The sequence below is a fragment of the Tympanuchus pallidicinctus genome, unplaced genomic scaffold (genome assembly GCF_026119805.1).
Source record: "Tympanuchus pallidicinctus isolate F22 unplaced genomic scaffold, pur_lepc_1.0 scaffold3, whole genome shotgun sequence".
In the NCBI taxonomy this organism is placed as follows: Eukaryota; Metazoa; Chordata; class Aves; order Galliformes; family Phasianidae; genus Tympanuchus; species Tympanuchus pallidicinctus.
In genome coordinates this window covers 59,106,803-59,121,198 of record NW_026294747.1, presented here as the reverse complement: position 1 = coordinate 59,121,198, position 14,396 = coordinate 59,106,803, and the positions used below count along the sequence as shown (strand labels likewise).

The following is a 14,396-nucleotide window of genomic DNA, read 5'->3' as shown; positions in this document are numbered from 1 at the left end:
CGGCCCCGCCCCGCGCCCGGCCCCCTCACCGGCCGCCATCGCGCCGCGTTCCGCTGCTTCCGCTTCCGCCTGCGCGGTGCACGCTGGTAGTGCCGCGATGCACGCTGGGATAGAGAGTCCTGCGGGGCCGCAAGCGGGAGCTGCCGGGAAGCGGAGGACCAGAAGGAAAGGCTCGGAGCGGGGCTCTGCGGCGCATGTGCGCCTAGCCCTGCGGGGCATGCTGGGAAATGTAGTCTTGGGGACTATGAGACGCGTCGGGTGCGTGTGCCAATGGAAGGCACGGCGATGGGTGTGGATGGCACAGCAGCGGTGTGGATGGCACAGCAATGGTGTGGATAGCACAGCAATGGATGTGGATGGCACAGCAATGGTGTGGATGGCACAGCAGTGGTGTGGATGGCACAGCAATGGATGTGGATGGCACAGCAGTGATGTGGATGGCACAGCAATGGTGTGGATGGCACAGCAATGGTGTGGATAGCACAGCAGTGGTGTGGATGGCACAGCAGTGGTGTGGATGGCACAGCAGTGGTGTGGATAGCACAGCAATGGATGTGGATGGCACAGCAATGGTGTGGATGGCACAGCAGTGGATGTGGATGGCACAGCAGTGGTGTGGATGGCACAGCAATGGTGTGGATGGCACAGCAGTGGATGTGGATGGCACAGCAGTGGTGTGGATGGCACAGCAGTGGTGTGGATGGCACAGCAGTGGTGTGGATGGCACAGCAGTGGTGTGGATGGCACAGCCCCATTGCTGGGGAGATGCAGCTGAACACAGGGAGCTGCTGGCGCAGCCCGCAGGCCGTGGTTGAACGAAGTCATTGGAGCTGCTGTGGCTGCTCACATTTCACGTGCTTTACCCAGCAGTTCATCACCTCCTGATGAATCTTGGTGTCTCATTTTCAGTGCACATTTGTCTGGCTGCAGCTCGCAGCGGTTGAGGCTTTTTCTTTCTTCCTGCACAGATTAAAGAGCCGTTTGATACTCTCCTGTGAAAGCTGCTCTGCGGCTCAGTCCGCCGCCCTCGGTCTCCCTTTGGGTGAGCTGAGCAGATTGTGCTCTTTACATCTTGGCTGCACGGCGCTCCCTGCAGCCCTCACACCGCACTGTGTGGCTCCTGCAAAGCTCCTTTCATTTCTCAGCACTCCTCCAGGCGCTGCTCAATGAGAGCAGCTCTCTCTGCAGCCTGTCCCAGCCCCCCTTGAAGCCCTTTGGGAATGAAGCCCCCCATCCCCATCAGCCCCATGCGGATCCCAGAGCAGCTCCCCACACCACAGACCCCCATCGAGGTCTCGGGGTGCTCCCAGATCCCATAGCACAGCCCCATCACCTCCGAGAAGAGCCAACCGCTGCCCTCAGTGCCCCGTGAGCACCGCCTGTGGGGGCACATCATCATTCCCCCCCGCAGCACACCCAGGTCGCCGTGGTTCCCCCTGCTCAGCGCTCCATCTGTTCTGCCACAACGTGGGCTCCTCTCAGTGCTTTTGCTGTACATGCACCGAATTTGGGCTTTGCTTCCCTGCTCCCACCGGTGCAGCCCATGGCCCCGAGCCCCGAGCCTGTCTGGAACGAGTCACGTATGGTTGCACACTGCAGGATGTATGGTCACACAGTGTTGGTGTGCCTGAGTGCCACCAGCTCTGCACAACGGCAGCCCTGCAGGGTCCAGGATGGCTACAGTGAGGCAGTGGGAGTGAGGGGCTGATGGGGGGGGGGGCTGCATGCAGGAGCAGCAGAGCAGAGCAGGGCTGCAAGCGGCACGGGTGGGAGAGCAGCCCTGCAGTGTGGGTGGCTGCAGATGGGAGCAGAGACTGCAGTGCCTGCAGTCTGTGAGTGTGGGGAGAGCTGGGAAGTGGGGGGCCGGGATGGAAAGGAGGCATCTGCCGAACCTGCAGAGGGGAACTCAAATGGAGATGGTTTGCTAACAACAACTCAGTGGCACAACAGAGCAAAAGGTGTCCGAGCTCTGCTGCGAGGGCTGAGTGCTCTGCAGGGCTCCAGCAGGACAACGCAGCCACGGACAGCAGGGTGGCTGCAGCAGCAGGGGGGGCTGAGCGGGGCTGCGCACGGCTGCGTGCGTGGCTCTGTTCTGCCCGTGTGCCTGACAGTGCACGGCTGTGTGCATCTGTCTGTGCTTTGGGATCAGCCCCAGCCGGGCAGCATGGGGAGCTGCTGTGCAGGCAGCTCTGTCTCACCAAACTGCAGCCCTATTGCCAGCACCAAAGCGCTGAGGGTCCTGGGGTGGGGACACATCCGTGCCACCAGTGCCGGTGGGGTCGGTCTGGGCTGCAGGGATACGCAGCCATGAGGGCAGGAGGGGCTGTGTGGGCCCGGGGGCAGAGCTCAGCCCCACAGCACGATGTTGGCACTGCAGTGAGATGCTGGATTGCCATTCAGTCACATCCCACGTTCCGGAGAAGCTCCTGATTTGATTTGCACGCACTGCGAGGTGCTATGAGAGCAAACCTCCCTGCAGATCAGTGCAGCCTGCTGCTGGGCCACGTGTGCAGCGATCCACAGCAGCTGGAGTCCTTGTTGTTCTCCAGACATGAGGAACCTTTGGATTCAATTTTTTCCTGCCCGCCATGTGCATCTTGAACCCTCCTGACAAGCTGCACAGCCACAGATGTCTGCCACCCCCTGAGCGCCGTTTGCAGCTCCGTGGTGCCGAGGTCCCTTCCCATGCAGCCCCTCATCGGGTGCTGTGGGCGCAGAGCCCACCCTGCTTTGTGTCCACGCCGTGCTGCAGCACCCAGCCTGCTTGCAGTGCCAGCAGCCGTCCTGGGCAGCTCTGCGCCATGTTTGCATAACGTGCAGCTCCCAAACCCTGCCTGGGTTTCGAGCAAAGCCCGCACTTCTCCAGCTTGGGGCTGCAGCTCTCATTGCCAGGGAGATGAATGCTTCTGACTATTTAAATACATGTTACTTGAATGGGACTGGCTTGCCAAGAGCTCTGGTTTGCTCTGTCTGCACCATAATTGCTGTTTATCATTCCACTCCTTTTTTTTCCCCATGAAATCCGTGGATCTGTCGGTAGCGATCCCATAATGGCTCACAGGTAATGTCTTACCTGCTGGGATTCAGGAGACACAGAGGAATTAGGGCTGTGCACAGGGCTGGGCGCTGCCCTTCTCCCTCCACTTCACACCCAGGGTGGGTTGGGATCACAGAACCACGGCACGGCTGCGTTGGAAGGGACCTCAGTGCCCACCGCGCCGTGGGCCGGTGCCTCCCACAGGCCAGGGGTGCTGCAGGGTTGAGCCCACTGCCCACTCTGCACTGGGTCCCCACCTCCACATCCCTAAGCTGAGCTGCGTGTTCCCCATCTTTGCCTTTGGTGTCTCACTGTGGTGCTGTGCTTCAGGTGGCACTGAGCCCCGATGTTGGTTTGCTGCCCATGCCGGCGCTCCCAGCCCCGCTCAGCACAGCCCAGGAGCACAGTAGGTGCACGCAGCCCCTGCCCCGGCTCGCGGTGCTGAGCCCCTGCTGCTCTGTTTGACGTGAGCAGAGAGCTCCCAAGTTCTCCAACTCGCTCAGCCGCAGCCATGGCCTCCCAAACAGCAGCAGCACGTGGCTGCGTGGGGCACGCGGTGACTCAGGCTCTGCGCTGCGGTGGCTGTCAGCTCCAGGAGCAGTGGGTGCAGCCCTCACCGTGCAGGAGGCGACAAACCTCACCTGCACACCTGGGGGGGGGCAATGGGGTCCGCTGCACCACCACCCACTGCTCACTGCCCCCTCAGGGCAGCCCAGGGAACCCGAATCAGGGCCCCCCACCCATGTGCCACGCACTGCCCAGGGGTGACACGTGTTAGGGAGCAGCCCTGGGATGGAGGTCAATGCTGGGCGCGGGGTGACACCAATGTGCTTTTAATGGGGGTTAAAAACTCTGCACCGCTGTGGTTTCTCCCTCCCTGCTTTGTTCCAGGGTGGTCGTGGTGTTCTCACCTCCAGCATCGCTGCTCTTGGTGCCGCTGCGCTGAGCAGCGCTCGCACTGAGCGCTCCTCTCCCAAAGGCTCTTTTTGCTGATCCCATTGCTTGCAGGGTTGCTGCAAGATGTAAATAGAAGAGCTCTGATCCTGCTGACACAAAAAGCAGCGCGTGAATCATCCTCGTGCTGGCACCATCAGCAGCGGTGCTGCTGTGCCACGGAGCCTTCCCTGCTGTCACACTGCTCCATGCCGGGCAGCGGGCAGCGACGCCAGGCCGCGCAGCGTCCCCGGTGAGGGATGCAGCGTTGGCGAAGCGTTGCTCCCGCGGCTGGGATGGCCGCTGCTGCGACCGCTGGGGGCGACTCCATCAGATAACGGCCATCATCTGCTGGGAAGGCGGTGAGGAGCGGCTGCACGTGAGCGGGTCGCTTCGGAGACGGAGCGGTGCGAGCGGGGACACAGCAGCACGGCTCCTCCGGCACCCGGCCGTGCGCACCTGCAGGCCAGCGGCGGGACCTGCGGCTCTGGGCTGCCGCGCTCAGCAGCCAGCATCGCTTCCCCTGCCCCGCTCTCCTCGCCTCACCCTGCAGCCTCCTGGGTTCCGCCACCACTCATCGCCCTGCGCGTGTGCTGCAGCACCGCGAGGTCCCAGCACTGCCGCTGCCCGTCCCGATGAGCAGCCAACGGCCTTTGGGAAGGATTCCTCACAGTGAGAGGCTCTGCCCGGCCCAGCTCTCCCCTATTCTTGCGCTCACTGAGCAGAGCACAGCGATGCCGGCAACAAGCCGCAGCTTCGTCCTCAGCCCGGCGTTCCCCATACGGACACTGGTGCTCACCAGCTCCGCTGTGGCATCCGCTCCACCAGCGGGGCTCTCCTGCTCCTTCCTGGGCTCCCATCCGTGGGAACCCGCCTGCAGCACAGCTGTCAGCATCTCCGTGCTGAGGGCGATGCAAAACACGCGGAAGAAAACCGGAGCCGTGCAGGAGCGTTTGAACTGAATCCCAATTGTCACCGTGGGGCGCAGCGGAGCAGTGCTGGAGGCGGCGCTGCCCCGGGTGCCGCCGCTTGTGACGGCCCCACCGGACCGGTTCTGACCCATGGGATTTGCACTGCCAGCACCCCGGGGCAGCGCAGGGCAGAGCAGCACGTCCAGCAGGGCCAATCGTGGACTCACAGAAGCGTTAAGGTTGGAGATCTCTGAGACCTCCGTGCCCAACCCCAGCCCACCCCCCCGTGCCCCCAGGGCCGCATCCTTACGGTCCTTCGGCACAGGCATGGACTAAATGGAAGCAGAAAGTACTGAGCATGAGAATGCAGGGTGAGCAGAAAAGTGACACGGGAAGCTGAAGGCGGTGGGATGGTGCAGCGTTGAGCCGTGTTCCTCTTCTGGTTGGTTCTGCTTCTGGTTTGTAAATCGGGACTTTGAACCATCGAATGACCGAATGGTTGGGTTGGAAGGGACCTTAAAGATCACAGAGCCATAGGATGTTTGGGTTGGAAAAGTCCCAAAGGTCACAGAACCATAGGATGGTTGGGTTGGGGAGCAGCTGGCACCTCCAAGGTGCGGAGCAGGAGGCTGGCAGCAGCTCTTCTGGGGAAACGGGCATCTGCCAACATGATGGAGGACAAGGGGGGGTGGCCTCACACTGAGCCCGGGGGGTCAGGTCAGGTACTGGGAGCAATTTCTTCCCTGAAGAGCAGTTGGGCATCGGCACAGCTGTGCAGGGGTGGGGGGCAGCTGCTGGAGGAGCATTAATTTCTCCAACAAAGAAAAGCAAAGCACTGAAGCTGATGTATGTGTGTACCTGTCTACATAGGGCTGGAGCACCTCCCCTGAGGGGGGCTGGGGGCTGGAGGAGCTGGGATTGTTTGGCCTGGGGAGGAGAGGGCTGCAGGGTGACCTCAGTGCAGCCTGCAGTGCCTGAAGGGAGCCTGCAGCCAGGAGGGGAGTCAGCTCTGTGCAAGGGGAGATGGCAGCAGGACGAGGGAAATGGTTTGGAGCTGAGGGAGGGCAGCTGGAGGTTGGATGTGAGGGGAAGTTGTGTGCTGTGAGAGCGGGGAGGGGCTGGAACAGCTGCCCAGAGAGGCTGTGATGCCCCGTCCATCCCTGGAGGTGTTGGAGGCCAGGTTGGATGGGGCCCTGGGCGGCCTGGGCTGCTGTGCAATGGGGAGGTTGGTGGCCCTGCATTGGTGGGGGGTTGGAGCTTCGTGATCCTTGAGGTCCCTTCCAACCCAACCGTTCTGTGATGCTGTGATTCTATGATTTACAAAGAGCAAAGCTGCTGCCTCAGCTCCACAGCCTCGGGAGCACAGGATGCTCACATGGAGCTCCAGTGGCTGTAACAGCTCACATCCCCCTGGAGCAAATACATCAACAGGCAGCGCAGCGAGGAGCAGGCAGGGTTAAAAGCAACGCTGGGAAGAGTCAGAGGCTTTTGTAAACAGAATAGTGACTCAGATCCGCGGAGAGGGCTCTGAAAGCACAAACACACACAGGTGAGGCTCCCGTCAGCGCAGCGCACGTGGGGTTCTGAAAGTTTTCATCATGACCCTCAGAAAAGACTTTATTGTTTTCTAAATAGCCGCTCACGGAGGCTGCGCTGCACAGCCCTGCACAGGGACAGCAGCTGTGGGCTCCCCTCCTTGGGGAGCTCCCACCCCACTCTGATCTGGGGGGCCCTGCAGGGGCGAGGGGACCAGAGGGACCCCGACGGGACCCATCCTCAGCCTCACTGCGGGTCTGCGGAGCTCTGGAGGACCTCATGGAGACCAAAAGAGGGAGGCAGAGGGGGCGGGGAGGGTCGTCCCGCAGTCACCGCAACGCCCAAACCGAGCACCCCGAATTGCCCCTCCTGGGGGTGGGGAAGGCTGTGGGAGAGGGCGATGGGCAGAGAGGGGAGATGGGCCGAGGGCAGAAGATCACAGGGAGCAGATGGGATTTAGCGACTGCTGCTGGCACCTGAGAGGCGATGACCAAAGGCAGGGGATGCGTCCTTCCCAAACGGCCCCTCGGGGGCTTCCCGTGGCCGCAGCTCTCCGAGCGCTACCCAGCAAAGCTCCGTACCGCGGGGCTCCCCTTGGGGCGCTGCCCCAGCACTGCGCCCATGGCTGTGGGGGTCGGGCCGCTCCACCACGGCCCCCCTGGACTGCGGGGAGCTGCTGCTCCGCGCCCCTCCTGCACCGGCCTCGTGGGCTGCGGGATTCTCCTGCGTTTTCTCACCTCCTCTCTCCCAGCTGTTTCGCACAGTTTTCCCCATCCTCAGATCCGCTCCCCCCGAGCGCCCCACGGCGCAGCCCCACGGGGGTCCCGGCTCTGCAGGGCCCGGTTCCCTCGGCCCGCGTAGAATCACAGAACGGCCTGGGTTGCAAAGGACCGCAACGCTCATCCGCTTCCAACCCCGTGCTACGTTCCGTCACCCTGCGTACCAGGCTGCCCGGAGCCGCATCCACCCCGGCCTCGAATGCCTGCACGGACGGGGCATCCGCAACCTCCTCGGGCAACCCGGCCCAGGCCGGGCAGGATCCGGCCCGTAGCGGGAACGCCGGCACCGCGCGGAGCCGTGCGGGCTCGTGGGGACGCAGCGGGGACGGAGGGGGCGGCGGGGCCATCCGGAGGCCGCGGGACATCGCGGAGCTCCGCACCCCCCGGCCCGGCCCCCGCCGCCCCCTCCCCGCCCCGCCCCGCCCCGGGGCCGCTCCGCACGGCGCTGACGCGCGAGGCGGGGGCGGTGCGTGACGCGGGCGCTGCCGGCGGGGAGCGGAGCGGAGCGGAGCGGCGGGGGCGGCCGAGAGCCGCATCCCGGCAGAGCGCGCCCCGCGCGGCCATGCAGCGGATCCCGGCGGCCCCGCGCTGACCGCCGCCGCCGCCGCCGCCGCCATGAACTTCGCGGGCGGCGCCGGGCAGAGCCCGCAGCAGCAGAGCCTGGCGGCGCCCGGCGGCCCCGTGCCGGTGCCGGTGCCGGTGCCCGGACCGTCGGGCCCGCAGCCGGGCGGGCCGCCGCCGCCGCAGTTCGGGCTGTCCAACTCGGCCGCCATCCGCGCGGAGATCGGCCGCTTCGAGTCGGTGCACCCCAACATCTACGCCATCTACGACCTCATCGAGCGCGTGGAGGACCTGGCGCTGCAGAGCCAGATCCGCGAGCACGTCATCTCCATCGAGGGTGAGCGGGCCGAACCGGGCCGGGCCGAACCGAGTCCTCGCGCCGCCCTTTGTCCCACCGCACCGCGCGCGGGCCCTGCGGCAGCGGCCGCCCCCGGCACTGCGGCCCGCGGGGGCGGTGCGGGGCTGCGGGGCTGCGGGGCGGCGCTGCGCGGGTCGGGCCGGGCGCGTCCGGCGGAGCGCTGCGGGCGGGGAGCGCCGGCGATGCGCAGCGCTGCGGCGGAACGGCCGAAGGACGGGCGGGCGGGGCGGGGGGGGGGGTCGGGCGCCGCCCGCACGTGTCGGCTCGGCCCGGAAGGTCGCGGATCGCCCTCGTGCCGGAGCCCCGGAACCGAACCGCCGGGGCTGCGGGGCGCTGCGTGGGATGCGGCGGCTTCGACCCAGCGCCGCGGCGTCCCGGCGGCCGCGTCCGTTTTGGGCCGGGGATGGGGGGAGGGGAGCCGGGAGAGATCCGAGGACGGACGGGCCGAGGGCGCGCCGGGCCCGGGATGGGTTCGGTCCGTCCTGCCGCGCGGGAACAAAGGGCTCAGCGTGCGGAGATGGAAATCCGATAGAAGCGGGGGGGGCTCCGGGGGCTCTGCCGGCTCCGTGAGCGCCCCGTGAGGTTCTGCCGCAGAGGCCGGCGGAGAGCGGCACGCGGGGGGTGGGCGCGATGGGCGCCATTCCGGGCTGGAGGCGGGACGTGGGGTCGGGGGAGGGGTCACGATGGGCCCCCAACCCCCTTCCCCCGGGTGTCCTTCAGGATGTAAACATTGGTGGGCCGGAGATGCGCGCGCCGCGCTGCGTCTCTTAGCAACCTCACATCCCGCACTGCGCGCTGCTGCTGGAGGATGCCGAGAGCCCAGCCTGCCCCGAGCCCAGCCTGCCCTGAGCGGGTGGCTACGAGTGCAGTGTGTGCTGCAGTCTGGAGAAGAGCTGGATGGTGTTGCTGGTGGCTCACAGCATGCCGAGGGGCTGTGATGGAGATGTGACACAGAGGGGATGTGGTTCTGAGCCCCGGCTCTGTGCTCCGTGCTGGAATTGCTGGCTGCTGTTTGCTTTCCTTGCTCAGGGTTGCAGTGACTGCTCCGTGCTCTTTGGATGTCCTGCTTACAGCGCCGGTCACATCTGCAGTGCCTGGTGCTGGAATTGGCCAAACTTCTTCCTGCTCTCCTGGTTCTGTTTGTGGGCAGTTCCTTCCTTTGTGGAAGGGAAGGAGGTGCGGGCCGGGTCCTGGTGGGCAGGGGGTGATGGGCCCAGCTGTGTCCCTGTGGCTGAGCCCCGGTGGTGCTCGTGGCTGCTGACCACGTTTGGGCAGTGCCGGGGGTCAGCAGAAAGCTCTCCCCTCCTGGGCTCTTCCCTCACTGCATTGCAGACTGCAGAGCCGTGTTTGGGATTTGTGTGTCTGCATAAAGCAAAGTGAAGCACGGCACAGTGCAGTGGTGCAGCCCCTGCCTTGCTGGAGCCTTGCTGTCCCAGGTGGGTCCATGTAGGGCGTGCAGCTGAGGCAGCGCTCTGAGACCCAGTTGTGATGGAGGGCCGCTTGTTGTAGGAGTTCTGTCCGTCTCACTGTGGGTCATCAGCACCCAGTGGCATCTCTGAGAGCCGCTGTGACACGATGTGCTCCCTCGGTGTCTTTGTGCTTGAAGCCTCTGAGACCAAGGGGTGGCGTCTCTTCCTGCCTCTTTCTGATGGGTGACACCGGTTGGACGTGGCCACTTTGCTCAGTGCAGCAGAAGCTGTGCAGCTCCAGCCCTTTGTGCAGCACATGGCAGCCCGGCGATGCGGCCGCGCCAGCGGGGCCTCGAGGTGCGCGCAGCCCGGGCTGCAGGGCTGGCATTGCTGAGCCAGCTGCGTCCTGCCTGCTGTGTCCCTCTGTGCACCCGCGGGCTCCCTGAGCTGTGTGAGCATGGGGGGTGGTGGCTGCAGAACGAAGGAGCTGGATCGGGTGGGAGCAGCGGGGCCGGAGCGGGATGGGGCTCCTCACCCACCCAGCACTGTGCTGGGGATGCCGTGCACACGTGGGGGTGGTTCTCACCTCAGCTCTCAGCAAGGCTGAGGATGGGAGTTGGAGAAGCAGAGGATGCTGCTCAGCGCTGTGATTGATGGAGCTGGGAGGCAGAGTGGCAGCAGTGAGGTGGGGGGGTGGGATCCAGCGGGGTGGGGATGGGGGTGGCAGGGCTGAGGGATGCTGGCACGGCGGATGGAGCAGAGCTATGAGCTGGGGCAGCAAGGGCTGTGCTGCAGCCTCACGGTGCAGTGCTGTGAGCCTGGCAGAGCACGGCAGCACGGTGCGCTGTGTTCCGCTGCGGCGAGGCCCGCGGTCAGACCCAGCTCTCCCGTTTGGGCTGCTCAGGAGGCAGTCACTCGCTGCACCAACAGCACGTGGGCTGAGCGAGGAGGTGGTGACACACAGGCAGGGATGGGTGGGAGGGCAGGACGGGCCGTTTGTACCGAGCGCTGCTGATTTGTGGTGGTGACAGACAGCTCGCAGCTCACTGTGCCGTCGCAGGGTTGCACATTCGCCATCTTTGCGGTCCCTTCCAACCCGGGCCGTGCTGTGATTCTGTTGCAGGACTTCGCCAGCAGCTCCAGGCTGCAGGTCTGGTCTGTGAGAGCCATGGGCAGCACCGTGCTCTGGAGCTGGGCAGCGTGGGGAGGAAGCTGTGCCCAACCCGGGCTGGCAGGGGGAGCCCTGCTGTCTGCCACTGACCCAGGGCTGGGCAGCGTCTGCTGTGCTGATCTGTGATCACAGCTGGCGGCGAGGGAAGGAGCTGTGGGCAGTGCCACTGAGCTCGGGGAAGGAGTGCTGTGCAGAGGGGGCGATGTGAGGCATTCAGGGCCAGGCTGGATGTGGCTCTGGGCAGCCTGGGCTGCTGGTTGGCGACCTGCACGCAGCAGGGCCTTGGAACGAGATGAGCGCTGTGCTCCTTTGCAACCCAGCCATTCTATGGTTCTCTGATTCTGTGTGCAGGCAGAACTGCTAGAAATGGAGAGGTAGGAGCTGCCGTGCAACTCATGCTGCTCAGAGCTCTCAGCCCCCGCTGGCACCGTCGTGCTTCAGTTGCATCCCTTGCTGGGAAGCAGCAGAGCTGTTTCTGTTCGTGATCTCACCTTCCTACTTTGGTGTCTGGTTCTAAAATCCCTCCTCCGGGACTCGGCGAGTCGGAGCCTCCCGCTCAGCAGCTGCAGGGAGGGAACACGGCACGGCTGGGCTGTTTCTGGCAATGGCCAGAGCTTCATTGCATCCTGCCTGCCCTTGTGACCCTCTGGGCATTGCTGGGCACATCCAGGTGGGTGCTGTGAGTGCAGCGCTGATGCCATGGAGACATCCGGGGCAGGGAGGATCAAAATCCCCATCATTTCACAGCCTGCCTTCCTGCTGGAGGTTGGTTGCAGCACCCAGGCAGAGCAGAGCAGAGCAGAGGTGCTGCACGGAGGTGCTGGTGCAGGCTCTGATTGCAGGCTCTGTGCCGGGGGCTGCATGGCGGCTCTGCAGCCTCTGGTGCTGTGAGTCACGGGAAGCTGCAGCCCGAGGGGACGTCTGGGATGGTTCCTCCCTGGTAATCTGCATGTGATGAAATCCTCCCGTCACCACGCGCTGCAGGGCTGTGGTGGAACCCCGCTCCTGAGTCCTGCAGGGTCTGTGTGATCCGCTCAGCTCCGTCTCCCACCCTGACTGTGCTGCAGGCACCGCGGGCTGCTGGGTCCTGCACAGCAGTGCAGCCGTTGCCCACCTGCATCCTGCTGTTGTTTTTTGCCTGCTTTGGGTCCTTCGTTACCCAGCAGCGAATCCCGGCCTTCGTTAACCCTGTTTTAACCACTCAGACAATCACAGAATGCCAGGGATTGGAAGGGACCTCGGAAGATCATCTATTCCTATCCCCCTGCAGGAGCAGGAGCACCTGGATTGGGTGACAGGGAGGGCGATAGAGCAGATTTCAGGGTGTTACAAAGCTCTGTTCTGGCACCAGTCACAGGTGGGGGAACGCAGATAGGTGAGAGCTTGGAATTGAGCAGCTGCAAGTGGGGTTGGACTCGATGATCTCTGGAGGTCCCTTCCAACCCCTACAATTCTGTGATTCTGTGATTCTGTGATCTCTGCCACGGGTGGGAGGGAGAGGAGTTGGCCACAGGATGGGGTGGGTGTGGGGTGAGGGCAGGCAGCTGTGTTTGTGTGCAGGGAAGGAGGAGCACAGCTGTGCAGCACGGGCTGGCGGCTCCATGCGTGGCTCTGGGCCGCAGTTTGGACACGGCTGCCGGAGCGCTGGAGGCGAGCAGCCGAGGTTTGGCTTTGGGCAGAGACTCTCTGGGAACAGAATGGCAGAAGTGAGTCATTGGCAGAGCAGAAACGAAATGAACACATGGGGCCAGGAGCGCAGAGAGAGAGGAGGAGGCGGCGGCAGGGCTGGGGGCCGCTGGCAGTGCTGCTCCGGGGGGTGCTGGCAGTGCAGCCTCACAGCCGTCGCGGGGGGTTTCACCCCACTGGGGTCCTGATGCTCTCCTCAATGTGTGCAGTTCTCTCTGCTGAACAGCTGCAGTGCAGTTCTCTGACCAGCTCCATCTCAGCCTGCAATACGTCTGTCCTGCGGCGCGCTGTGGAGGTGGGCGCAGCTCCCTCCCCATGAGCTGTGAGCTCCGGGCTGCTCTGCGGCCCTGCAGACGATGGAGCGCTGCGGGGTGAAGTCCGTCACAACCTGACGTTGCTGTTTTATAACCCCAAATTTGGGAGTTTTGGTGCAGTGCTGCTTGTGGTGCCGACCGCCCCTCCTGGCCGCGCGGTGCCGCCGGGCAGAGCAGTGTGCCACCGCTTACATCTGCTGCTCATATGTGAGAACGGACCCTGCCTTTACTCCTTCTTATCTCTTCTTTGTCGTAGCTCTCCTGAGCTCAGCCACGGGCTGATGCCACTCTTTCCTATTTATCCTCATTAACGTGACCTAATTGGCACTCTCCATGTGCGCAGCGTCTCGTGTCTGAGCGCAGCAAGGAGCCCGGCCAGCTCTCCAAATGGGGCTCTCACCACACTCGTGTTCCTTTGCGCTGGGATGCTTTCTGCTTGTTCCATCAGCTTTGAGGACCTGCCAGCTCCCAGCAACGCTCTTATTGCAGATCTGCTTCCAATAAGCTGCAGGCTGTGTGCTGTCCTTCCTCCTGCACTGCAGGACGGCCCTTCTCTGTGCTGCCACTGCCTGATCCACTGCTGGGTGTGCTGGGGGGCTTTGGGGGCTGGGAACACTGCAGGATGGGGTCAGCAGAGCACAGCAGCAGCACAGGGCATTGTGCATGTTGCACATCACAGAATCACAGCATGGTTGGGTTGGAAGGGACTCCAAGGATCACGAAGCTCCAACCCCCCCCCAATGCAGGGCCACCAACCTCCCCATTGCACAGCAGCCCAGGCTGCCCAGGGCCCCATCCAACCTGGCCTCCAACACCTCCAGGGATGGACGGGGCATCACAGCCTCTCTGGGCAGCTGTTCCAGCCCCTCCCCGCTCTCACAGCACACAACTTCCCCTCACATCCAACCTCAGTGGCTGTGGAGGAGCTCACTCAGCCCCCATCTGCTCTGAGGTCCCTGCTGGGAAGCTGGGGAGGTGGATGCTGGCTGGGCAGTGATAGGGGCTGATCCGTGTGTGGAGTTTGTGCTGAGGGCTGAGGCTGCAGTGTGTTCTGCTCTGCCCTGGGGGCACATCAGGAGCGCTGTGCACAGCGCGGGGCAGCCTGGATCCAGATGGATGGGAACTGCTAGAGAGAGCCCAGCTGTGGGGTGGTGGGGCCTGGAGCAGCTCCTGGTGGGGCCTGGGAGAGCCCTGGTGTGTGGAGGAGAGAAGGCTGAGGGACCTGAGCGGTGCCGATGGAGAGCTGAAGGGAAGGGCAGGGGAGGGGGCCGGGCTCCGTTTGGTGGTGCTGGACGCCAGGACGAGGAGCAGCAGGCGCAGACTGCAGCCCAGGGAGTTGATCTGAACGTGAGGAGGAATTGCTGTGCTGTGAGGGTGGCAGAGCCCTGGACCGGAGCCCAGAGAGGTGGGGGAGTCCCAAACCCTTCTGGACGCCGTGCAGCTGCTGAAGGAGCTGCTGTGGGAGGATGGAGCGGGGTGGCTCCAGAGGTGCCTCCCAAGCCCCGCAGCTCTGGGATGCTGGGATGCTGTGCGTGGCCTCGGGCACCTCTGAGGATGGGGCACCCACAGCTCTGTGCCCAGTGCTGCTCAGTGACAGCAGTGTTGGATGGCAGCCTCATCTCCCTGCGTGCACAGAGTTGCCTTTACCAGCTGAACTTGAAGCACACGTGAGGCTGAACTCAGCTCCGTGCCCAAAGTTCT

At 64.1% G+C, this 14,396-nt stretch overlaps 1 protein-coding gene across 6 annotated transcripts in view; it reads left to right on the top strand.

Annotated features, from left to right (window-relative positions):
- Positions 1–7,796: 7,796 nt before the first annotated feature.
- Positions 7,797–14,396, top strand: part of AGAP3 (ArfGAP with GTPase domain, ankyrin repeat and PH domain 3) — an 84,438-nt gene continuing 77,838 nt past the window's right edge. For all 6 annotated transcript variants that reach the window (XM_052696533.1, XM_052696536.1, XM_052696535.1 and 3 more), the window contains exon 1: positions 7,797–8,094. In XM_052696533.1, the coding sequence (XP_052552493.1) occupies positions 7,812–8,094 (283 nt within the window). In that variant the 5' untranslated portion in view covers positions 7,797–7,811. The remainder of the gene's footprint in view (positions 8,095–14,396) is intronic.